Genomic DNA, 20,066 nt, shown 5'->3' with positions numbered 1-20,066 from the left:
ATCACCAATGGGAACATCGACATAACTGGCTCTCTTCCAGACTGAACAACAGCAGAAGAGATGGGTCCAGACCCTTCCGGACAATCAGCGACAGAAATAAACGGCGAACAAAAGAACACACATAAATGCATTAATGATTTCTTATTCCAAACGGGAGGCAGTTCGTGTGCAAACTATATGAATAATGTTGTGTCTTGACTATCTGTAACGATTTTCGTTGGTGGAAGGAGAGGAGGACCAAAGTGCAGCGTGGTACATAATACTTTTTATCCAGAATGAATACACGAACAAAAACAACAAAACGATAAGCGAACAGTTCTGACAGGTGCAACAAACACTAACCTGAAAATAATCACCCACAACTCAAAATGGGAAAACAGGCTACCTAAGTATGGCTCTCAATCAGAGACAACAATAGACAGCTGCCTCTGATTGAGAACCATACCAGGCCAAACACATAGACACATAGGCCACCCACATCACACCCTGACCAAACTAAAAATAGAAACATACAAAGCAATCTACGGTCAGGGCGTGACACTATCATTGAGTTTGACTGTTATTTTATAAAATAATTACATACCACGTTCAATTATTACCAAATTAAATTAATCATATAACAATTCATTAAGTAGTAATCTGGGGCACCACAGGAAAAGTTATTTAACGAGTTACTATTGCCCGACTAAACTCTAAAGATAGAAATATATTTTACATCAGTCACAGTCAATTCATTAATTCTTATTTACCTTCGGTCTCATTCTGAATGACGCAAAACTCTTGGATATCTGCACGAACCCTAGCATAAATGATGAATCAGCGATACACAAATTGGCTTAATTATTTATTTACGAACTAAACTAAATAATCACACAGAATTACATGAACAAACAAATAGGATAGCTTACACATTGATTACTAACATGATGCAATGAAAAGTCCCTAGTGGACTAAAACAATATTATGGCTTGTTACACAAAATGGCAGATTCAAAAGAGAGGGAAAAGGAGACGGAAAGGAATTCCACTAACCTACATATAGCTGATAACTATGCTCATGGAAATGTGAATACTTTGCACATGAACGGCTGCTCATTCGAAATAATTGCAATGTATATTTTACGTGTGTATGTCTTTGCTGTCTCTCTGTTGAAAACACTCAATCCATCTACGGGGGTAATCGACAGAAAGTCTGGTTGTGTAAGTCTCTGGTTGTCCACCAGAGATCACCATGTCTTTTGTAGTTCTAGCTTCTTGGTTTTGGAGTGTCTGTGAGAACGGATCTTCCAGAGGAAGTGTTTGTTAGAATGGATCTTTCAATGTACCACCCAGTGGTTCGCGGCAGAGTTTACTAAACTAAAGTACTTAAACAGCTGCATACTGAATGTTCCTGTGTAGTCTTCTTCTTTCAGAGTTTCTAATAATTTCAAGATGCAGCCACGCTCCATGTTTTTCTGGTCTCATAGAGTCTGACCATTCATGACGTCCGGTTCAACACCGTCCGCCTGCTTGGTCTGATCTTGTAGTTTTCTTAACCACTTGTAATGTATTCAGCTGGCGCTGCAAGTAACTGGTCTATAGAGAATTCTTCAGTGGGTCCTTTTAAACACTTGGGGAAAAAGGGCGTTCCATTATGTTTGGCATAAAGTCTGTGCTCACGTTGGCATGGTTACTGACTGGATAAACTTTACATGAAAAAGTATTTTCTCATTTAGAAGGCAAAGATCACATTGAATCATTTCACAAATAGTTTCGTATTTAATCCTATAAGTTCCACAACATTTTGGATGTAAACCTGACAAATGGGAAATATTTATGAGATTCAGTTATGTTGTTATACCGTCTTTAATGAGATCCCAAAACAACAACTGATCTGACAACGGACCATTCCAACTGTTAGATTACAGAAATATTTTCATTATTCAACCTTTTTATGTTGTAGTTTTGGCAGGAGGAATCTCCTTGAAACAAAAGGTTTCTTTCCCAACCATCCTGCAGAGTTTCTACAAGGTATTTACGACCGTCATCAAATGACCAACTTCACCCCTCTCCCTCTCTGCTGGAGAGCGAGAGAGAGGGCACTGTAGAGCGGACTCACTGTAACCTGATCCTTCGTATGCTCACAGGAGAGTTGTGACATTAATGTGAGAATAGTTCTAAAATGTATCCACAAAAAGTGGAAAAGTCTTTCTCCCTCTCCATGTCGTTGCGTAAAAAGCCATATTGTGTCAGTCCGCTAGGGACATTTGTCTCATGTAGTAAGTGTGTATGTTTATTCTCCCCATCCTACCAAAAGCCATCATGGGCGGAAGAGAAAATGCTTCATAGATCTAATACCAGAACAGGTTGTTTAAATCAAACTACTGTAGGATTGTTTTAACCTGTATTCACGTTTCTTAGAATTTTAGAAATACAGTGCTCTATCTGCTGCTTGGTATCACCTAAACATTGGAACACAGTGACATCTATTGGAGATTTGAGTGAATCACCTCACATTCTAATTCCACATAAACAATTAGTAGTCTACTACTACTTATTATTGGCAAAGGCCATAAAGCAATGTCACTCACTTTGATATCAGAGTGAAAACATTTCGACCACTGATCAATCATTATGCTGATTCCCACATGTAATATTTGTATTGGTTTGAAATAGCCTAAGCAGTCTGCTGAATAACCCCGGATTTTCACCTTGAGTCTGGCGCCTTAGACCACTCGGCCATCCTGACAATTGACAAATTTGAAAAAAAGATATTTTCTTCATGATTCTGTAACATAAGTTTGATATGTCTGATGGAAACATGCAGATCTTAAGATACAAATGAAAAATAAACAAAAAACGTTAAAAGCTAATGAAAATATAGTAAAAATTTTTTATGGAAATTTGAGTAACGTTTGAATACTAAACATCTCACAGGAGCATATCAATGAAATGAGGAAATAATACAACTTTTCATGTGTTGTCTGTTCTCAAACTGGACATTTATCAAACTGAACATTATACCAGATCACTGTTCATGTGTTTTCTTTTCACCATTTGTAAATTTTGCGTTTGTTGACAAAGAGCTAATTTTTAAGGCAAAAGTTGTGTCAGAAGAGGGATTTGAACCCACGCCTCCAATCGGAGACCAGAATACCCCATGTAACTAGGAATTCTCACCTTGAGTCTGGCGCCTTAGACCACTCGGCCATTCACCACCAATTGGACGACGAGTCATTCGTTGTTATTGTAAAAAGAGGCGTGTCTTGTTTAGTGTCGTTATGAAATGTTACACTAGCCGTTTGGCTCGTTAAAGGACTCCAAGAATACACAAAGTGAGTATAGGTATTTGGTAGAAGGCCTATTGCGCATAAATCGAAGGTTGGAATTGTAAAGGTTCTGACTGACACTCATGTCTTCACAGAGACTAATTTACAGACAGGGATGGGCAAAAATTACAATTACAAAAACAACACAAAGATAATGTATCAAAATGAACTAAGAAATACATGTATTTTGTAATGTATTTAATTAAAATACAAACGACATGTATTTTAAAAAACGTTTGGAAGTAGCCGGCTGAACAGCAACAATGTCTCAGTAACGGTTCCAGAAACGTTTTACTTGCTATGTGATATGTTGTTGTTTATCTACCTTAGTGGAATGCATTGACTGTAAGACAGTGTTTGGTAAATAACCAAAATGTATATATGAAAATGTACATTCCAAAATGAACTGCAAAGCACACTGGGTATTATTATTTGCCCTGTTTCGGTCAGAGCTCATTTCAATAATACACAGCATGCTTTGGAATAGTTCATTTTTACATATTCATATCTAGTTAATTTAGCAGACACTCTTATCATACTATAGTGCCATCATACTTCTGATACGAATGTAGCGTGAAAGTGTTATACAAATGATTAAATGCATATTTAAAATACATGTAACAGAAATACTGCCCATCGGTGCATTCAGATTGATGTTAGCAAAGATACAGTTTATTTTATTAGCAGTCATGCAATTACTATGTTGACTGTATTTTTTCTTCATGGTAGTGGTGGGTGTGTGCCCTGTGCTTTGCATGATCTTTGGCTAATTTCGTATCCAACAGTAATCTATTCCATAATAGTTAAGTTCCATAATCCCCATAATGCGAAGGACCTTGTTGAGATGTGTTGTTCTTGTGTTCTACAGAAGCAGCAACTAAACATTTTAATCCTGGGGACCTGGATGTGAACCTGAGTGGCAGATCTTTTGTGATCACTGGGGCCAACAGCGCCGTTGGAAAAGCTACTGCCCATGAAATAGCCAAAATAGGTACTGTATAGGCAACATTTAATGCCCTAGAGTTGGATAAATTCATACAACAGTGAGTGAATAGATGTTTTCCATCATAAATGTATGGTACCATTTCTCCATACAGGATGTCTATACAGTCCACATTAAGATTCCTTTACAGTCATAGTGGGTGATAGATAATGATTAATTGTGGAGTTATGAGTGCGCCCCAGCCCAGATGGCACCAAACCTCAAAGTGAGGTCTCATAAAGGTTTATGTAGACATACAGACTGACAGACCAACCACGAGGGACCATATGTTATAAGATTCCCCCTCAGGTGGAAGAGGTGCTTTAAGGTAATTATAGTTTACACCGTTTTTGATATAGGGTTGTGTGGTTAACATTGGGTTCTTTTGGGTTTTATTGCTCTACAGATGGGACGGTCCACCTAGTGTGTCGTAACAAGGGACGGGCAGAGGAGGCAAAAGAGGTCATTGTGGAACAGAGTAAAAACCAGGTCAATCAATCAATGAAATGGTTTTATAAAGCCCTTTTTACATCAGCAGATGTCACAAAGTGCTATACAGAAACCCAGCCTAAAACCCCAAACAGCAAGAAATGCAGATGTAGAAGTACGTGGGTAGGAAAAACTGCCGGCTACTCACAACTGCTGTTCAGGAGTTGCATCCAGCGGGCTAAATTGTCATGATCAGTGGCTTCAAGTTTGTAGCCTTACATTTTTTACGAGCTGATCATAGTGCAAATGTAAAATTCTTCTGCATTTCCCTCTGTGTAAACACATTGCAAGTAGGCTCAGAATAACTCCCCCTGATAAAGTTGGGTAGCTGACATACATTTAATATTTTAAACTTTCATTCAGAACTGAAAAAATCCAGATTTCAACATCTGGAAAATACATATTTTAAACATTTTTGCTTACTGGGACTATTCTAGTAGAGGAGGCAATTTGATTATTTTCGGCAGAATGTCCAGTACCAGCCCCAGGTGAGTAGGAGTAAATGACCTGTCAGTCATCAATCTGCACACTAAACAAACACCACACACATCTGTTCATGCCCAGTGACTGCCTGGTGAGGTATGAAGAGCCATTGAGTGGAGTGTGAACAGGTTCTTCAATTTGTGGCTTGTTCGTGGGGTCATCCTGAGCTACGTGCTGCACAGATTAGCTAATGTTTCCATGATAAGGATCTATGCCCAGCTGGGTGGAAGTTGATATATAGATCAGATAATCTGCAGAATGCAGTCTGTTTTGATAGTTCCTGCAAGTCATATGTTTTTATGCCTCCGGTTTGTTAGATAAGTATATAAACAGTAGTTATTTAAGTCCTGGCCAAGATTCTTCAATTTTTTTCAAGGCTATCACTCCCACAGAATTACATGTTTGATTTCTTTGTAATCAAATTTTAATACTATAATTGATCTTTCCAACTGCCAGCAGAATAGTGCGGACTTATTTTGTTGTTCTTCTATGTTGCTTTATCTTTTTCTTTGACATTTTCTTTCTCTCTGCAGAATGTCCATGTTCATATTGTTGGCATGTCCAGTGCAAGACAAGTGTGGGAATTTGCTGAACGTTTTGCAAAAAGCAACATCGTACATTTACTGGTAAGTATCTGTTGGGTGGAGGTATCCCTCCAAGCCGTACACATGTGTCAACCAGTGGAGGCTCCTCAGAGGAGAAAGAGAAGAACCATCCTAATCAGTGAATAAAACAATTGTGAAACAGTTTTATTTAAAACTATACTCACTATATGAACATGTCACCAAATAACTGATTAAAACACACTGGGGTAGCACCATGTTGTAGCCAGAAGAGAGCTATTTTCCATCCTCCTCTGTGTACATTGACTTCAATACAAAAGCTAGGAGGCTCATGGTTCTCACCCCCTTACATGAACTTACACAGTAATTATGATGACTTCCGGAGGACAGTCTCCAACCTATCAGAGCTCTTGCAGCATGAACTGACATGTTGTCCACCTAATCAAAGGATCAGAGAATTAATCTAGTACTGAAAGCATAAGCTACAGCTAGCTAGCTAGCATACAATCTGGTGAGTAGTTGACTCAGAGATATAAAATAGTTGAACAGTTTTGAACAAATTAATTTATTCTAAATTAAGGAGAAGCAACAGAGAGAGAGAGAGAGAGAGCTAGCTAGCTATATTTTGTTGTATTTTATTTCTCATTTTCACTTTCTTAGTTAGCTAATGGAGCTAGCTAATTTAGCCTACTCAAACACCCTGCTCATAAAGAGAGGGATTCTATTTATGCTAGCTAAGGCTATCCAACACTGGAACTCTTCCAAGTCAAGGTAAGCTTTCGGTTTCCTTATTTTATTGCCACTGGGGCCCGCCGGTGTAATTGCTATATTGCTTGCTGTACACTACTGTGTCAGTGTAGTGGGTTTACTAACTCGTTAGTTCCAGTAGCTATGTTGACAATGATGTTAGCTAATATGGTGACAATAGCACACACAACAGTATCATCGGCATACATGTGCAGGTTACAAGTTAACAGACAAGTTGATATTGTTCATGTGAAAAGTACAGAACCCAGAATTGACCCCTGCGAGACACCTTTCATAATATCCAGGAAACCTGATTTAACACCATCAGTAGATACACATTGAGTTCTATCTGTCAAGTCATTTTTAAACCAGTTACATGCAGGCCAATTGAGGAAAGCCTCTAAATTAGCAGTGAGTGATCAACAGTATCGAAAGCTTTTGACAGGTCAATGTTGCCAATTAGCCGTACAGTTAACCACATAATTTATAACTATGGATGCATAACTATAACTAGGAAAGCATGTCTGGTGCAATAACAAATGCACCTCATCAAACTAAACTTCAAGTAGATCATTTAGGCACTGATCAATCTTTCGATATTAGTAAAAATAATAATAGTAAAAAAAAATAACTGCAAAAACGTCTTTAAAGCTTTCCTTAAATTTTTTTGTATTGTAGTCAAAACTAACATAACACCAAAGAAATACAACCTTACTTAAGTGCTTAATCTAAAGTAAATCAGTCATTAACTTCAATAAATACTGATTGAATCAATAAATTATTAAACTTGTCTATGGGAATAATACTAATTTGATAGTTTATCATTCTCCTTGAGAACTTTCATCAGAACAACTTTGAAAATAATTTCAAAGCTATTCCTCCAATTTTGGGGAATATTCCTGGTAGGAACATTGTAGCTGCAGTCCCAACAGTATCCAGAGCCTTGCTAATGAATGATGGCCTATTCTCTACCTCTTGTGCCTTCGCATCCTTAAGGGAATCTATCTCTCTTTGCATTTGGCTTGCTTTGTCATCAAATCCTTGCTGGAGGAGATCACTCTGCTCCTGAAATGACAAATAAAGTTTGCCACATACAGTACATCACATACACAGTGTATAACTGACAAATGCAGTGTCACACACATCGTATTACTACAGGTACTGTAGTTTTAAAGTGTACTTCTCAATGTTTGTGTTTTTTTTTATTCCTACCTTCAGTCTGGCCTGTAGAACTCTATCGTGCTCTGCTATGGCATTTCTGCTGTCTCTCTCCATCCTCTCCATCAGCTGGTTCACATTCTCCTCATATGTCCTCTGCTGGTCCGCTCTCAACCTCTCCTGGACAACCAGCTGCTCCTCCATGGCTCGATTCTCCCGCTCAGATGCCTCCCTTCTTGCTTGCTCGGCTAAAGAGGGAGAGAGTATGAGTGACAGAGAGAGACCAAGGGAAAGAGAGTGATAGGTAAGCCTTCATGTGGTGGTCATTAGAATGTTGTCGTCAGGTTGTGTGTTGTCATTTTAGCACACTGATTTGGCAGATGTTAGTTTTACATTTATAATATCACCTTCTGCTCTCTGCTCAGCTTCAGTGAGAGACTGGTCTGCTGACAGGATGGCCTCACCAATGCTGGCCTTCCTTTCCAAGTACTCATTCAGTACCTCTTCACCCTGGAACCACCACACATAATATATCACTTTCAACATCACATCAGTGCATTCATAACTCCTTTGACCAGCATCCACAAAACATGATAATTACATAATATTCTAAAATAGCTGAAGCACCACCTCCCCAACATACCTTCACTCCCCTGCCTCCCTCAGATCTGTATTCGCTGGTGGCCAGTTTCAGGTCGTTGCAGTACTCTTTATATCCTCCAGGGGTCATGTAGGAGCCATCCCTTATTTTCTCCTCCAGGGGGGCAAAGATGCATTGGATTTTGGACTCGCATGACTTCTGGGACTCCTTGTAGTTCCTCTCACAGATCTTCTCATACTCCTCTTGAAGCACTTTCTATAGAAAGAGGTTGGTTCAGAATGTACCAGAACAAACCAGAATGTCTTGGTTGAGTTGAGGTAATAAAATGGTACCATAAAAGGGATAGTTCACCCAAATGACAAATTAACCTAATCTTGTTAAAGACATGTATCATTAAATGTAATATTGACTCATTGAATATAGAATCTATATTCCCATACCATGAGCTCCAACTGGTACTTCTGGTCCTCATCTTTGAAGGAGTTGTTGATGAATATGGCCACAGCCTCCTTCTCCATGACAGCATGCACTTCAGACAGCTCCTCTTGGGTCTCTGTGGGGTAGGCTACCCAGTCAGCCATGCCCTTCTGGTAGTGGGCCCTGGCCCTCCTGATGGCACTGGAGTTCTCAATTTGGGCCAGCGCCAACACAGCATTGTCCAGGCAGGGGATCTGCCCGCTCCGGATGGCAGACACATATGTCTCTGCCAGGTTCCCCAGAACTGCAGGAGAGAGAGGGAGAGAGTGAGTGAGCAGAATCTGCATATATACACTCAGTGGCCGGTTTATTAGTTTCACGAAAATACACTGCTCAAAAAAATAAAGGGAACACTAAAATAACACATCCTAGATCTGAATGAATTAAATATTCTTATTAAATACTTTTTTCTTTACATAGTTGAATGTGCTGACAACAAATCACACAAAAATGATCAATGGAAATCAAATTCATCAACCCATGGAGGTCTGGATTTGGAGTCACACTCAAAATTAAAGTGGAAAACCACACTACAGGCTGATCCAACTTTGATGTAATGTTCTTAAAACAAGTCAAAATGAGGCTCAGTAGTGTGTGTGGCCTCCACGTGCCTGTATGACCTCCCTACAACGTCTGGGCATGCTCCTGATGAGGTGGCGGATGGTCTCCTGAGGGATCTCCTCCCAGACCTGGACTAAAGCATCCGCCAACTCCTGGACAGTCTGTGGTGCAACGTGGCGTTGGTGGATGGAGCGAGACATGATGTCCCAGATGTGCTCCATTGGATTCAGGTCTGGGGAATGGGCGGGCCAGTCCATAGCATCAATGCCTTCCTCTTGCAGGAACTGCTGACACACTCCAGCCACATGAGGTCTAGCATTGTCTTGCATTAGGAGGAACCCAGGGCCAACCGCACCAGCATATGGTCTCACAAGGGGTCTGAGGATCTCATCTCGGTACCTAATGGCAGTCAGGCTACCTCTGGCGAGCACATGGAGGCCTGTGCGGCCCCCCAAAGAAATGCCACCCCACACCATGACTGACCCACCGCCAAACCAGTCATGCTGGAGGATGTTGCAGGCGGCAGAACGTTCTCCACGGCGTCTCCAGACTCTGTCACGTCTGTCACATGTGCTCAGTGTGAACCTGCTTTCATCTGTGAAGAGCACAGGGCGCCAGTGGTAAATTTGCCAATCTTTGTGTTCTCTGGCAAATGCCAAACGTCCTGCACGGTGTTGGGCTGTAAGCACAACCCCCACCTGTGGACTTCGGGCCCTCATACCACCCTCATGGAGTCTGTTTCTGACCGTTTGAGCAGACACATGCACATTTGTGGCCTGCTGGAGGTCATTTTGCAGGGCTCTGGCAGTGCTCCTCCTGCTCCTCCTTGCACAAATGCGGAGGTAGCGGTCCTGCTGCTGGGTTGTTGCCCTCCTACGGCCTCCTCCACGTCTCCTGATGTACTGGCCTGTCTCCTGGTAGCGCCTCCATGCTCTGGACACTACGCTGACAGACACAGCAAACCTTCTTGCCACGCTTGCATTGATGTGCCATTCTGGATGAGCTGCACTACCTGAGCTACTTGTGTGGGTTGTAGACTCATGTCTCATGCGACCACTAGAGTGAAAGCACCGCCAGCATTCAAAAGTGACCAAAACATCAGCCAGGAAGCATAGGAACTGAGAAGTGGTCTGTGGTCACCACCTGCAGAACCAGTCCTTTATTGGGGGTGTCTTGCTAATTGCCTATAATTTCCACCTGTTGTCTATTCCATTTGCACAACAGCATGTGAAATTTATTGTCAATCAGTGTTGCTTCCAAAGTGGACAGTTTGATTTCACAGAAGTGTGATTGACTTGGAGTTACATTGTGTTGTTTAAGTGTTCCCTTTATTTTTTTTGAGCAGTGTAGTTGGCTCCTATAGACAGTGTGTCACGTTGCTGTGACATTACATTTACATTTACATTTAAGTCATTTAGCAGACGCTCTTATCCAGAATGACTTACAAATTGGTGCATTCACCTTATGACATCCAGTGGAACAGCCACTTTACAATAGTGCATCTAAATCTTTTAAGGGGGGGGGGGATTACTTTATCCTATCCTAGGTATTCCTTAAAGAGGTGGGGTTTCAGGTGTCTCCGGAAGGTGGTGATTGACTCCGCTGTCCTGGCGTCGTGAGGGAGTGTGTTCCACCATTGGGGAGCCAGAGCAGCGAACAGTTTTGACTGGGCTGAGCGGGAACTGTACTTCCTCAATGGTAGGGAGGCGAGCAGGCCAGAGGTGGATGAACGCAGTGCCCTTGTTTGGGTGTAGGGACTGATCAGAGCCTGGAGGTACTGAGGTGCCGTTCCCCTCACAGCTCCGTAGGCAAGCACCATGGTCTTGTAGCGGATGCGAGCTTCAACTGGAAGCCAGTGGAGAGAGCGGAGGAGCGGGGTGACGTGAGAGAACTTGGGAAGGTTGAACACCAGACGGGCTGCGGCGTTCTGGATGAGTTGTAGGGGTTTAATGGCACAGGCAGGGAGCCCAGCCAACAGCGAGTTGCAGTAATCCAGACGGGAGATGACAAGTGCCTGGATTAGGACCTGCGCCGCTTCCTGTGTGAGGCAGGGTCGTACTCTGCGGATGTTGTAGAGCATGAACCTACAGGAACGGGCTACCGCCTTGATGTTAGTTGAGAACGACAGGGTGTTGTCCAGGATCACGCCAAGGTTCTTAGCGCTCTGGGAGGAGGACACAATGGAGTTGTCAACCGTGATGGCGAGATCATGGAACGTGACTTGCTATATAAAGCAGGCAGACATTGAGGTATTCAGTTACAGTGGTTTTTCCTTTAAAAGTTGCAGTGTACCGCGGCACAGCTTGCATGGTGCCACAGAATTCTATGGCACATTATTTAAGTGCCAACCACTGGTACCATTAATGCTAGTTAGTGCTAGTTTGACCACCAGAGGACATCTTTGAGAAGCATTTGATAGCCTTCAATAGTGGCTGTACTAGAGAATTTAAAACCTTTTTTTGTAAGAACATAGTATATGGGACTGATTTTAAGAAATGTTGCTTAATTAATTAGATTAATAATGATTGTGTTTCTATTCCAAAAAAAAGGTCAGGAGTAGGCTACAGTACTTAAATCTCTGTGTCGTGCGGGCACGCTGGAGACGGGGGTTCATTTCACTGACAGGGAGGAAGGAGTAGCCTGTCCTTATAAATAAGAATTTGTTCTTAACTGACTTGCCTAGTTAAATAAAGGTTACACTAAGAACATAACATTTCATAACATTGTAGTCTAACCAATGCCCAATCGAAGAGTCAGTGAAAATAAAAATCTCATTGATTTATCAAGACCAGTCAATCAAGGCCTGTCTCAGAGCAGCGCGAAATGATGCTAAAATAGTTGTAGGCTATTGCTTCAAATCCTATCCTAACTTCAATATGCTCTTTAAATAAATAAGACCACCACTTTTAACAGCACATTACTCAACACTAGTGAGACTCATGTCGCCTACGGTAGGCCTACAGTATATTGAAAAATATGACGTGACTCTCCGCCAATAATTACATATATTTTATTTATTATTATATTTAACTAGGCAAGTCAGTTAAGAACAAGTTCTTATTTACAATGACAGCCTAGGAACAACAGATTTTTACCTTGTCTGATTCGATCTAGCAACCTTTCAGTTATTGGCCTAACGCTCTAATCACTAGGCTACCTGCGGCAGGAGGATTGGACTGGAGGATTCTATATTAAAACCAAAAGCCATCTCATGGGTCTCCAGGTGGCAGCTGGCACGGGTATCGAACCTTGCGTCTGTAGCAACGCATTTTGCACTGCGGGAGCCCCTATTCACTCCGGAGCCCCCATCCACAAAGTATCAAAATACAGAGAGGTGTTGGTAAAGGTATATTGTCCTGCTAACATCCCATAATACTGTACATGGTGTCCAGGTCAGGATAACCAAAACATGTCTTTAATAAAAGGCTATCAGAAAGAATGTTGGTACTTATTTATTTTGATCCAAAGCCATGAATGAGTGAGTTACTCAGCTTTATGTAGGTGCCGCTATATGAATGTGCCATCAACTTGATAATATATAACAATATTTATCCTTGGGGTCCCTTGATACCAATTGGGCAAAGTTTGAACGCCACACTTTGTGGAATCCATGCCCCAAAGAATTTAGTCTCTTCTGGATAAAATTGGGGGTCCAACCCGATTCCTGATGGGCGTACCTAATAAACTGGACACGGACTAACTTATATACAGTGCATTCAGAAAGTATTCAGACCCCCTGGTCACCTCCCTGACCAAGGCCCTTCTCCCCTGATTGCTCAGTTTGGTCGGGTGGCCAGCTCTAGGAAGAGTTTTGGTGGTTCCAAACTTTTTCCATTTAAGAATGATGGAGGCCACTGTGTTCTTGGAGACCTTTAATGTTGCAGAAATGTTTTGGTACCCTTCCCAGATCTGTGCCAACACAATCCTGTCTCTGAGTTCTATGGACAGTTCCTTCAACTTCATGGCTTTTCCTCTGACATGCACTGTCAACTGTGGGACCTTATATAGACAGGTGTGTGCCTTTCCAAATCATGTCCAATCAATTGAATTTACCACAGGTGGACTCCAATGAAGTTGTAGAAACATCTCAAGGATGATCCATGAAAACAGGATCCACCTGAGCTCAATTTCGAGTCTCATAACAAAGGGTCTGAATACTTATGTAAATTAGGTTTCTGTTTATTGTAATAAGTTAGCAATAAAATAAAATGTTTTTGTCATTGCGGTATTATGTGGAGATTATTGAGAAAAAAAGTATATATAATCAATTTTAGAATAGTGCTATAACATAACAAAATGTGGAAAAGGGAAGGGGTCTGAATACTTTCCGAATGCACTGTATACATACATACATACATACATGCATACATACATACATACATACATACATACATACATACATACAAAACATTAGAAACTGCATGGGTCGTACTCTTATTATAATTAACTGTGTACAGAACATTAGGAACACCTGCTCTTTCAATGACAGACTGACCAGGTGAATCCAGGTGAAAGCTATGATCCCGTATGGATATCACTTGTTAAATTCATTTCAATCAGTGTAGATGAAGGGGATGAAATGAGTTAAATAAGGATTTTGAAGCCTTGAGACAATTCGAGACATGGATTGTGTGAGTGCCATTCAGAAGGTGAATGGGCAAGATAAAACTTTTAAGTGCCTTTGAACAGAGTATGGTAGTAGGTGGCAGGCGCACCAGTTCGTGTGTGTCAAGCAAGAACTGCAATGCTGCTGATTTTCTCAAGAGTTTCCAGTGTGTATCAAGAATGGTCCACCACCCAAAGCACAACCAGCCAACTTGACACAACTGTGGAAAGCATTTTGAGTCAACATGGGCTAGCATCCCTCCCTGTGGAATGCTTTTGACACCTTGTTTATTCCATGCCCTGACGAATTGAGGCTTTTCTGAGGGCAAAGGGGGTGCAACTCAATATTAGGAAGGTGTTCATAATGTGTTGCGCACTCAATATATAGTTGTGGTAGTGATGGATGTAGTAGCGATGGAAGTAGTAGAAATAGTAGTACTACTTGTAGAAGAAGTAAAGGAAATTGTAGTAGTTGTAGTGGTGCTGGTAGTAGTAGTCGTAGTAGTGGTGGGGCACTGGTGGTAGTAGAGGAATTGGTTGTAGTATCAGTGGTAGTAGAGGAAGTGGTTGTAGTTGATACTCAACTGTTGTACTTTAGTATATTTGTTGTATTATAATAATTATACTCACGTCTGCCGGTAACTTTCAGGCCCTGTTTCAGGGTCTTGGTCTTGGCTTCATTGAAGACGTGGTCACAGAACTCCTTGGCTTGCTCCACAAAGGCAGGCTCCAGGTCAGCGTCGGTCAGCTCCTCCATACGTCTCATTTTGTCTCCGCTGGCTGGCCTCTCAAACACAAAGCACCAGCGAGGAGAGAAATAGTTCCGCAGGCAACTACGAGGCAGGTTGTACTGCTGAACCTTTGCACTTTGACCTTTTGTAAAAAGAAAAAATATTCATATCAGCCTAAATTAACAACTTGCGCAATAACGTTTTATGTTTATGTATGTATTCATATATTCATATTTACATATTTACTATTGATACTATACCATCAATCCAGTTATGTGGGGCGGCAGGGTAGCCTAGTGGTTAGAGCAGTGGACTAGCAACCGGAAGGGTGCAAGTTCAAACCCCTGAGCTGACAAGGTACAAATCTGTCGTTCTGCCCCTGAACAGGCAGTTAACCCACTGTTCCTAGGCCGTCATTGAAAATAAGAATATGTTCTTAACTGACTTGCCTAGTTAAATAAAGTTAAAATAAATGTGCTCGTCAGTATTCTTGCCTGTTTTCAGTTTAAGAGCATTCTCCAGGTACTCATTGGCTGTGATGGGTCTCCCATCAACCTCCAGGGTCAGGGTGAAATCTCTGACTGTCCACACAAAGGAAGGAAAGTAACGCAGGTACTCTGAAGATTCCTCCCCGTCTCGCTGGTTGGACTTCACCTTGATGTGCTCTGTCAGTTCTGTCACATAGCTGTAGAAGGCGGTGTTGAGGACAAAAATGAAACCAGATATACTAACATACAATATAGTGCTGAGTGATTAGTACTTTTTGAGGTCGGTTCGGTTGTTGGGGATGAAATTAACCCAGACATACAACACTACACTATATTTCTTTATAGGTCTGCTGAAGGATACTGTAGTTTCTCCAGGGCGTTGTTGTCGATGGTTCCCAGGCTGTTGTACACCAGAGTACTGCTGAGTAGGACAGCCAGGGAAAAGATCCAGTTGTCATTCTTCTCATCACCCTGCAGACACAACAGAAGGAACACATTGGTACTCTGTTCATACTAGAGTGAAATTAAGTCAGTAACTAAATGTCTACTCCATAGGTCGTTTTATGAGCTCCCTACCTAAATAAAGGTCAAAGCTGGAATCCTTAATTGAAACATTAACCAAGCCACACACTGCCTCAGTTTTGGTTTAAAAAAAACGAACAAAAAAAGAGCTGAGGGATGGGCCTGAAGAAATGTAACCACTGAAATTCATAGACTGAGCTATGGGTGCAATGACTCACCATCCGTGACATCATAATTGTAGTTAACCATGATGTTATACAGAGTTTAATTACATTTACAAACATTGGAGTAAAACAAGTTTATATTTTGGGGTCTGATGGGGTATGACAGTTGAACTAAGCTCATGGGTCATTATTTATTTGTTATACTCTTTAGAATCAATTGGTATACATCATACATTTATAAGTCAGACATTATATACAGATGATGACATCAGCTATCAGTACTAGACACAGTTCATTGAGATAACATGGGATTTTACCCATAGCAATGTTATATTCTGTCATCTAAACAATCTGAGCCATAAAAGGTTTTTGACAGAGAGTGAACTTTGACCTCCCACCTTCTCCACATCCCCCAGCCCCTCTGTATCCAGCAGCACCAGGGTGTGGTCTCTTTTTTCAGGGTGAGGCACACACCACATCCAGATGCCCTTAGTTTTGGACTGGATGGTGGCTCCCAGGGCAAAACCTTGAGGACAGAGGATAAAAACGGTTCTTAGGATGGAATCTGTAAAGAGGCAGCAGGATGTAAAGTGTTAACTCAAGGCTGCTGGTTTTCAGATGAACCTGTTTGTCTAGTTATACTGTATATCATACTGACAGACTGAAAGTGAAACTAGCAGCCAGTGCAAAACGGCACCCTGATCTACACAACCCACCCAGAACAAATGTGGTCGGAACAAAATGTGTCTTTGATGTTTGCTCTGCTGTCTGGTTGTACGTTATAGTGTAAAACTGAAAGAGAAACTGTAGTTTCCACAACGCAATAACAGGATGTGTCGAATTTCCAATTTTGGAGAGAAAAAAACATCAAAGCATAATGTGGTCAGAACAGGACAAATCTGTACTTTGGTGCAGCAAATCTGTCTCTAACTCTGAATGACAAATGCAGTCCATAAGTTAACACTTTCTGTTTCACATTTCTATTACACTATCTTTATGAGAAATAATTATCTTATACATAATCATTCCTTATCCATATAACAGTGTTGAGGTCATGCATATTGTTATGTACATTGTTCGGACTTTGGACCATAGATTAAAAAAAATGCTTGAGTGGTTCACCTTTCCTCTCTCCAGCCAGCTTGTTCATGAGGTAGGACTTGCCGGTGCGGTACAGCCCGACCACCGACACCACTACCACATGCTGGTCAATCTGGTCCAGGATGTCCAGTGCACTGCGGACCACACGCAGCTTCCCATCACTGTCGTTCTCTATCAGACATACTGGTTCCTTCATGGATACTCTCTGGCCTGTCATGATGCTGACCTATAGAAACAATGGCAACAACACACAATAACTTTTAATTGGGTAGGGTACTGTGGGTGTGTCACAGTCCCTACAGACTTTTTTATTGCAATTAAATGTAATGTGATAAAGGAGGCACAGGAACAGGTGATAAAGAGTGAATCAAGGCTTATCAACAGATTGGGTGGACAGTGACAAAAAAATTATAATAAATTCAGGCCCGGTCCTGGCCATTCTGTCACCCTAGGCTAGACAAAATAAATTGCCTCTCCTTATACCCCACAAAGCTAGAATAGTCCCAGAAAGCACAAAGACGTTGAAAATACATCTAAAATACTATTTTCCAGACATAAAAAATACATGTAAAAAAAAATTGGGTCATTTTTCGGTTCTGAATTCAAGTTGAAAATACCATCTATTTTTCGACCAAATCAAGGCCGGTCCGGACTGGACGATGTCTGAACCAAACAGACGTCTATGATTGATTCAAGACATCGGTCCGTGTTTACTGGGATGTAGCCTACAGCAGTGGTTCCCAAACTATGAGGGCGCAAGGGGTCGGCAGAAGGGGTGCGGGGTGTGGATTTGGCTATTTCAGCTACACCCGATTCTGATAGGCGTATCAAATCGAGCACACAGCCATGCAATCTCCATAGACAAACATTGGCAGTAGAATGGCCTTACTGAAGAGCTCAGTGACTTTCAACGTGGCACAGTCATAGGATGCCATCTTTCCAACAAGTCAGTTCATCAAATTTCTGCCCTGCTATAGCTGGCTCGGTCAAATGTAAGTGCTGTTATTGTGAAGTGGAAACGTCTAGGAACAACAATGGCTCAGCCGCAAAGTGGTAGGCCACAAAAGCTCACAGAATGAGACCAGCAAGTGCTGAAGCACGTAAAAAATCATATGTTCTCGGTTGCAACACTCACAACAGAGTTCCAAACTCCCTCTAGAATCAATGTCAGCACAAGAACAGTTAGTCGGGTGCTTCATAAAATGGTTTCCATGGCCGAGCAGCCACACACAAGCCTAAGATCACAATGTGCAATGCCAAGCGTTGGCTGGAGTGGCGTAAAGCTCACCGCCATTGGATTCTGGAGCAGTGGAAACGCGTTCTCTGGAGTGATGAATCACACTCCCTCATCTGGCAGTCTGACAGACAAATCTGGGTGTGGTGGATGCCAGGAGAATGCTACCTGTCCGAATACATAGTGCCAACTGTAAAGTCTCTATATACAGTTCCTTCGGAAAGTATTCAGACCTCTTTACCTTTTCCACATTGTTACGTTACAGCCTTATTCTAAAAGGGATTTTTTTAAATGCTTAGCAATCTACACACAATTACCCCATAATAACAAAGCGAAAACAGATTTAGACATTTTAAATAAGTGAAATACCTTATTTACATAAGTATTCAGACCCTTTGCTATGATACTAGAAATTGAGCTCAGGGGCATCTGTTTCCATTGATCATCCTTGAGATGTTTCTACAACTTGGAGTCCATCTGTGGTCAATTCAATTGATTGGACATGATTTGGAAAGGCACACACCTGTCTATATAAGGTCCCACAGTTGACAGTGCATGTCCGAGCAAAAACCAAGACATGAGGTCAAAGGAATTGTCCATGGAGCTCAGAGACAGGATTGTGTCGAGGCATAGATCTGGGGAAGGGTACCAAAACAATGTTGCAGCATTGAAGGTCCCCAAGAACACAGTAGCCAAAACTCTTCCTAGAGCCTACCACCAGGCCAAACTGATCAATTGTGTCTCTTTTTTATGGTAGCTATCTAACATTGTTAGCTACATTTTCACCTGTCATTGTTAGATGGTTAGTCTGATGTTGGTAGCTACTTGTCATTTCGTTTCAGTCATTGGATTATTATAACAGATGAAAGCTGTATATCTCGTTCTGTTATTGCTAAATGAATGTGCCTTCTTAGTATTGATGCCATTGTATTCATGTTTATTATTTCCAGACCACATCTTGTATGGATAAATGGACAGTTAATTGGATTTTTAAAAGCTGAGTGGCATGTTACAGAATTGCAAACATTTAACCTCCAATCAACATAAAATAACCCTAAACTGAGGAACTGTCTTTCTCACCATCACTCTATTAGGAGTACAATCTCCATAACTTTACCTACTCAATCAGTGTATAAATTCCAGAGTGATCACCCTCTAATTCAGTCTCAATACAGCACGTTGTCATACATTTTATGTCCAGCATGTAGACTACAGACAAATTCACATACTGTTTCTACTGTAGGCTAAATCATGTGGCAGATATAGCCTTTGTCAGAAGATTTTTTCTGGTTACCTAATCAATGAATTAAACGCAAACGCCTACATTATTAAGGATGGATCAAGTATTTTTCATATAACCAGTCAACTTGCAAATCAATTTGTAAAAAAATAAAAAATAATCCTAAATGTAAGTAGTGCAAGGGAGTTTACCTCGGCAAAGCTGTAGTGGGTTATTATTCAGTCTGTGGTCAGCGTTAGGATAGTTAAAGAAATATGTGATTTATAAAAGTCCCTGCTCTGCGCAGTTATTCATTAAATGCCGCGATCACGTGCTAGTGGGAACTAGAACATTCCGAAATGTCAGACTTCCTTCCTAACTGGTTGAATCGCACGTATATAATGGTGCGTTCACTACAACTGGGACCTCGGTAAAGAAAAAAAACGAGGTCAAATCATGTCATGATGTCAGTTATCTTCATGTCGGAAAGTAGGAGCTCTAGAAAGAGGCACGATTTCCCGACTTGGAATTCCGAGATGGAAATAAATCTCAGTAGGAGCTCGTTTTTTCCTCCATATTTCCCAGTTTACTTGAACGCTCTGAAGTCAGAGATTTCAGAGTTCCGTGTTTTTTT

General features: G+C 41.3%; 1 protein-coding gene and 1 long non-coding RNA gene across 6 annotated transcripts; one reads left to right on the top strand and one right to left on the bottom strand.

Annotated features, from left to right (window-relative positions):
* Positions 1-3,239: 3,239 nt before the first annotated feature.
* On the top strand, positions 3,240-14,560 carry LOC118386289 (uncharacterized). 3 transcript variants are annotated; one of them, XR_004826183.2, is made up of 6 exons: positions 3,240-3,313; positions 4,176-4,298; positions 4,696-4,778; positions 5,795-5,887; positions 7,859-8,033; positions 12,521-14,560. It is a non-coding gene; the product is annotated as an uncharacterized LOC118386289 (long non-coding RNA). The 3 variants fall into 3 exon arrangements; XR_004826185.2 differs by having other exon boundaries at positions 7,790-8,033; XR_008139826.1 differs by lacking the exon at positions 12,521-14,560 and adding an exon at positions 8,155-8,288 and having other exon boundaries at positions 7,790-8,033.
* On the bottom strand, positions 5,990-19,961 carry LOC118386285 (guanylate-binding protein 1-like). 3 transcript variants are annotated; one of them, XM_035773916.2, is made up of 11 exons: positions 19,645-19,961; positions 17,001-17,205; positions 16,277-16,404; positions 15,554-15,663; positions 15,199-15,389; positions 14,604-14,846; positions 8,771-9,051; positions 8,373-8,585; positions 8,137-8,239; positions 7,784-7,977; positions 5,990-7,636 (listed from the first exon to the last, which is right to left on the bottom strand). In XM_035773916.2, exons 2-11 carry the CDS (start codon positions 17,194-17,196, stop codon positions 7,415-7,417), a joined length of 1,881 nt encoding a protein of 626 aa, XP_035629809.2. In that variant the 5' UTR covers positions 17,197-17,205; positions 19,645-19,961; the 3' UTR covers positions 5,990-7,414. The 3 variants fall into 3 exon arrangements, with proteins under 3 accessions (XP_035629809.2, XP_052378531.1, XP_035629808.2); XM_052522571.1 differs by lacking the exon at positions 19,645-19,961 and adding an exon at positions 18,268-19,619 and having other exon boundaries at positions 8,771-9,033; XM_035773915.2 differs by lacking the exon at positions 19,645-19,961 and adding an exon at positions 18,268-19,617.
* Between the last annotated feature and the right edge of the window lie 105 nt (positions 19,962-20,066).

The sequence above is a fragment of the Oncorhynchus keta genome, chromosome 7 (assembly GCF_023373465.1).
Source record: "Oncorhynchus keta strain PuntledgeMale-10-30-2019 chromosome 7, Oket_V2, whole genome shotgun sequence".
NCBI lineage: Eukaryota > Metazoa > Chordata > Actinopteri > Salmoniformes > Salmonidae > Oncorhynchus > Oncorhynchus keta.
This window is presented reverse-complemented; position numbering and strand designations above follow the sequence as displayed.

Bases quoted from the DNA above. Each gene is read 5' to 3' on its own strand.
- LOC118386285 (XM_035773915.2), bottom strand. The intron at 15,664-16,276 runs GTGGGAGGTCAA...TTGTGTCTGCAG, and splicing joins GGCTGGGGGATGTGGAGAAG to GGTGATGAGAAGAATGACAA. The intron at 7,637-7,783 runs GTAGGAATAAAA...TTGTCATTTCAG, and splicing joins TTCTACAGGCCAGACTGAAG to GAGCAGAGTGATCTCCTCCA.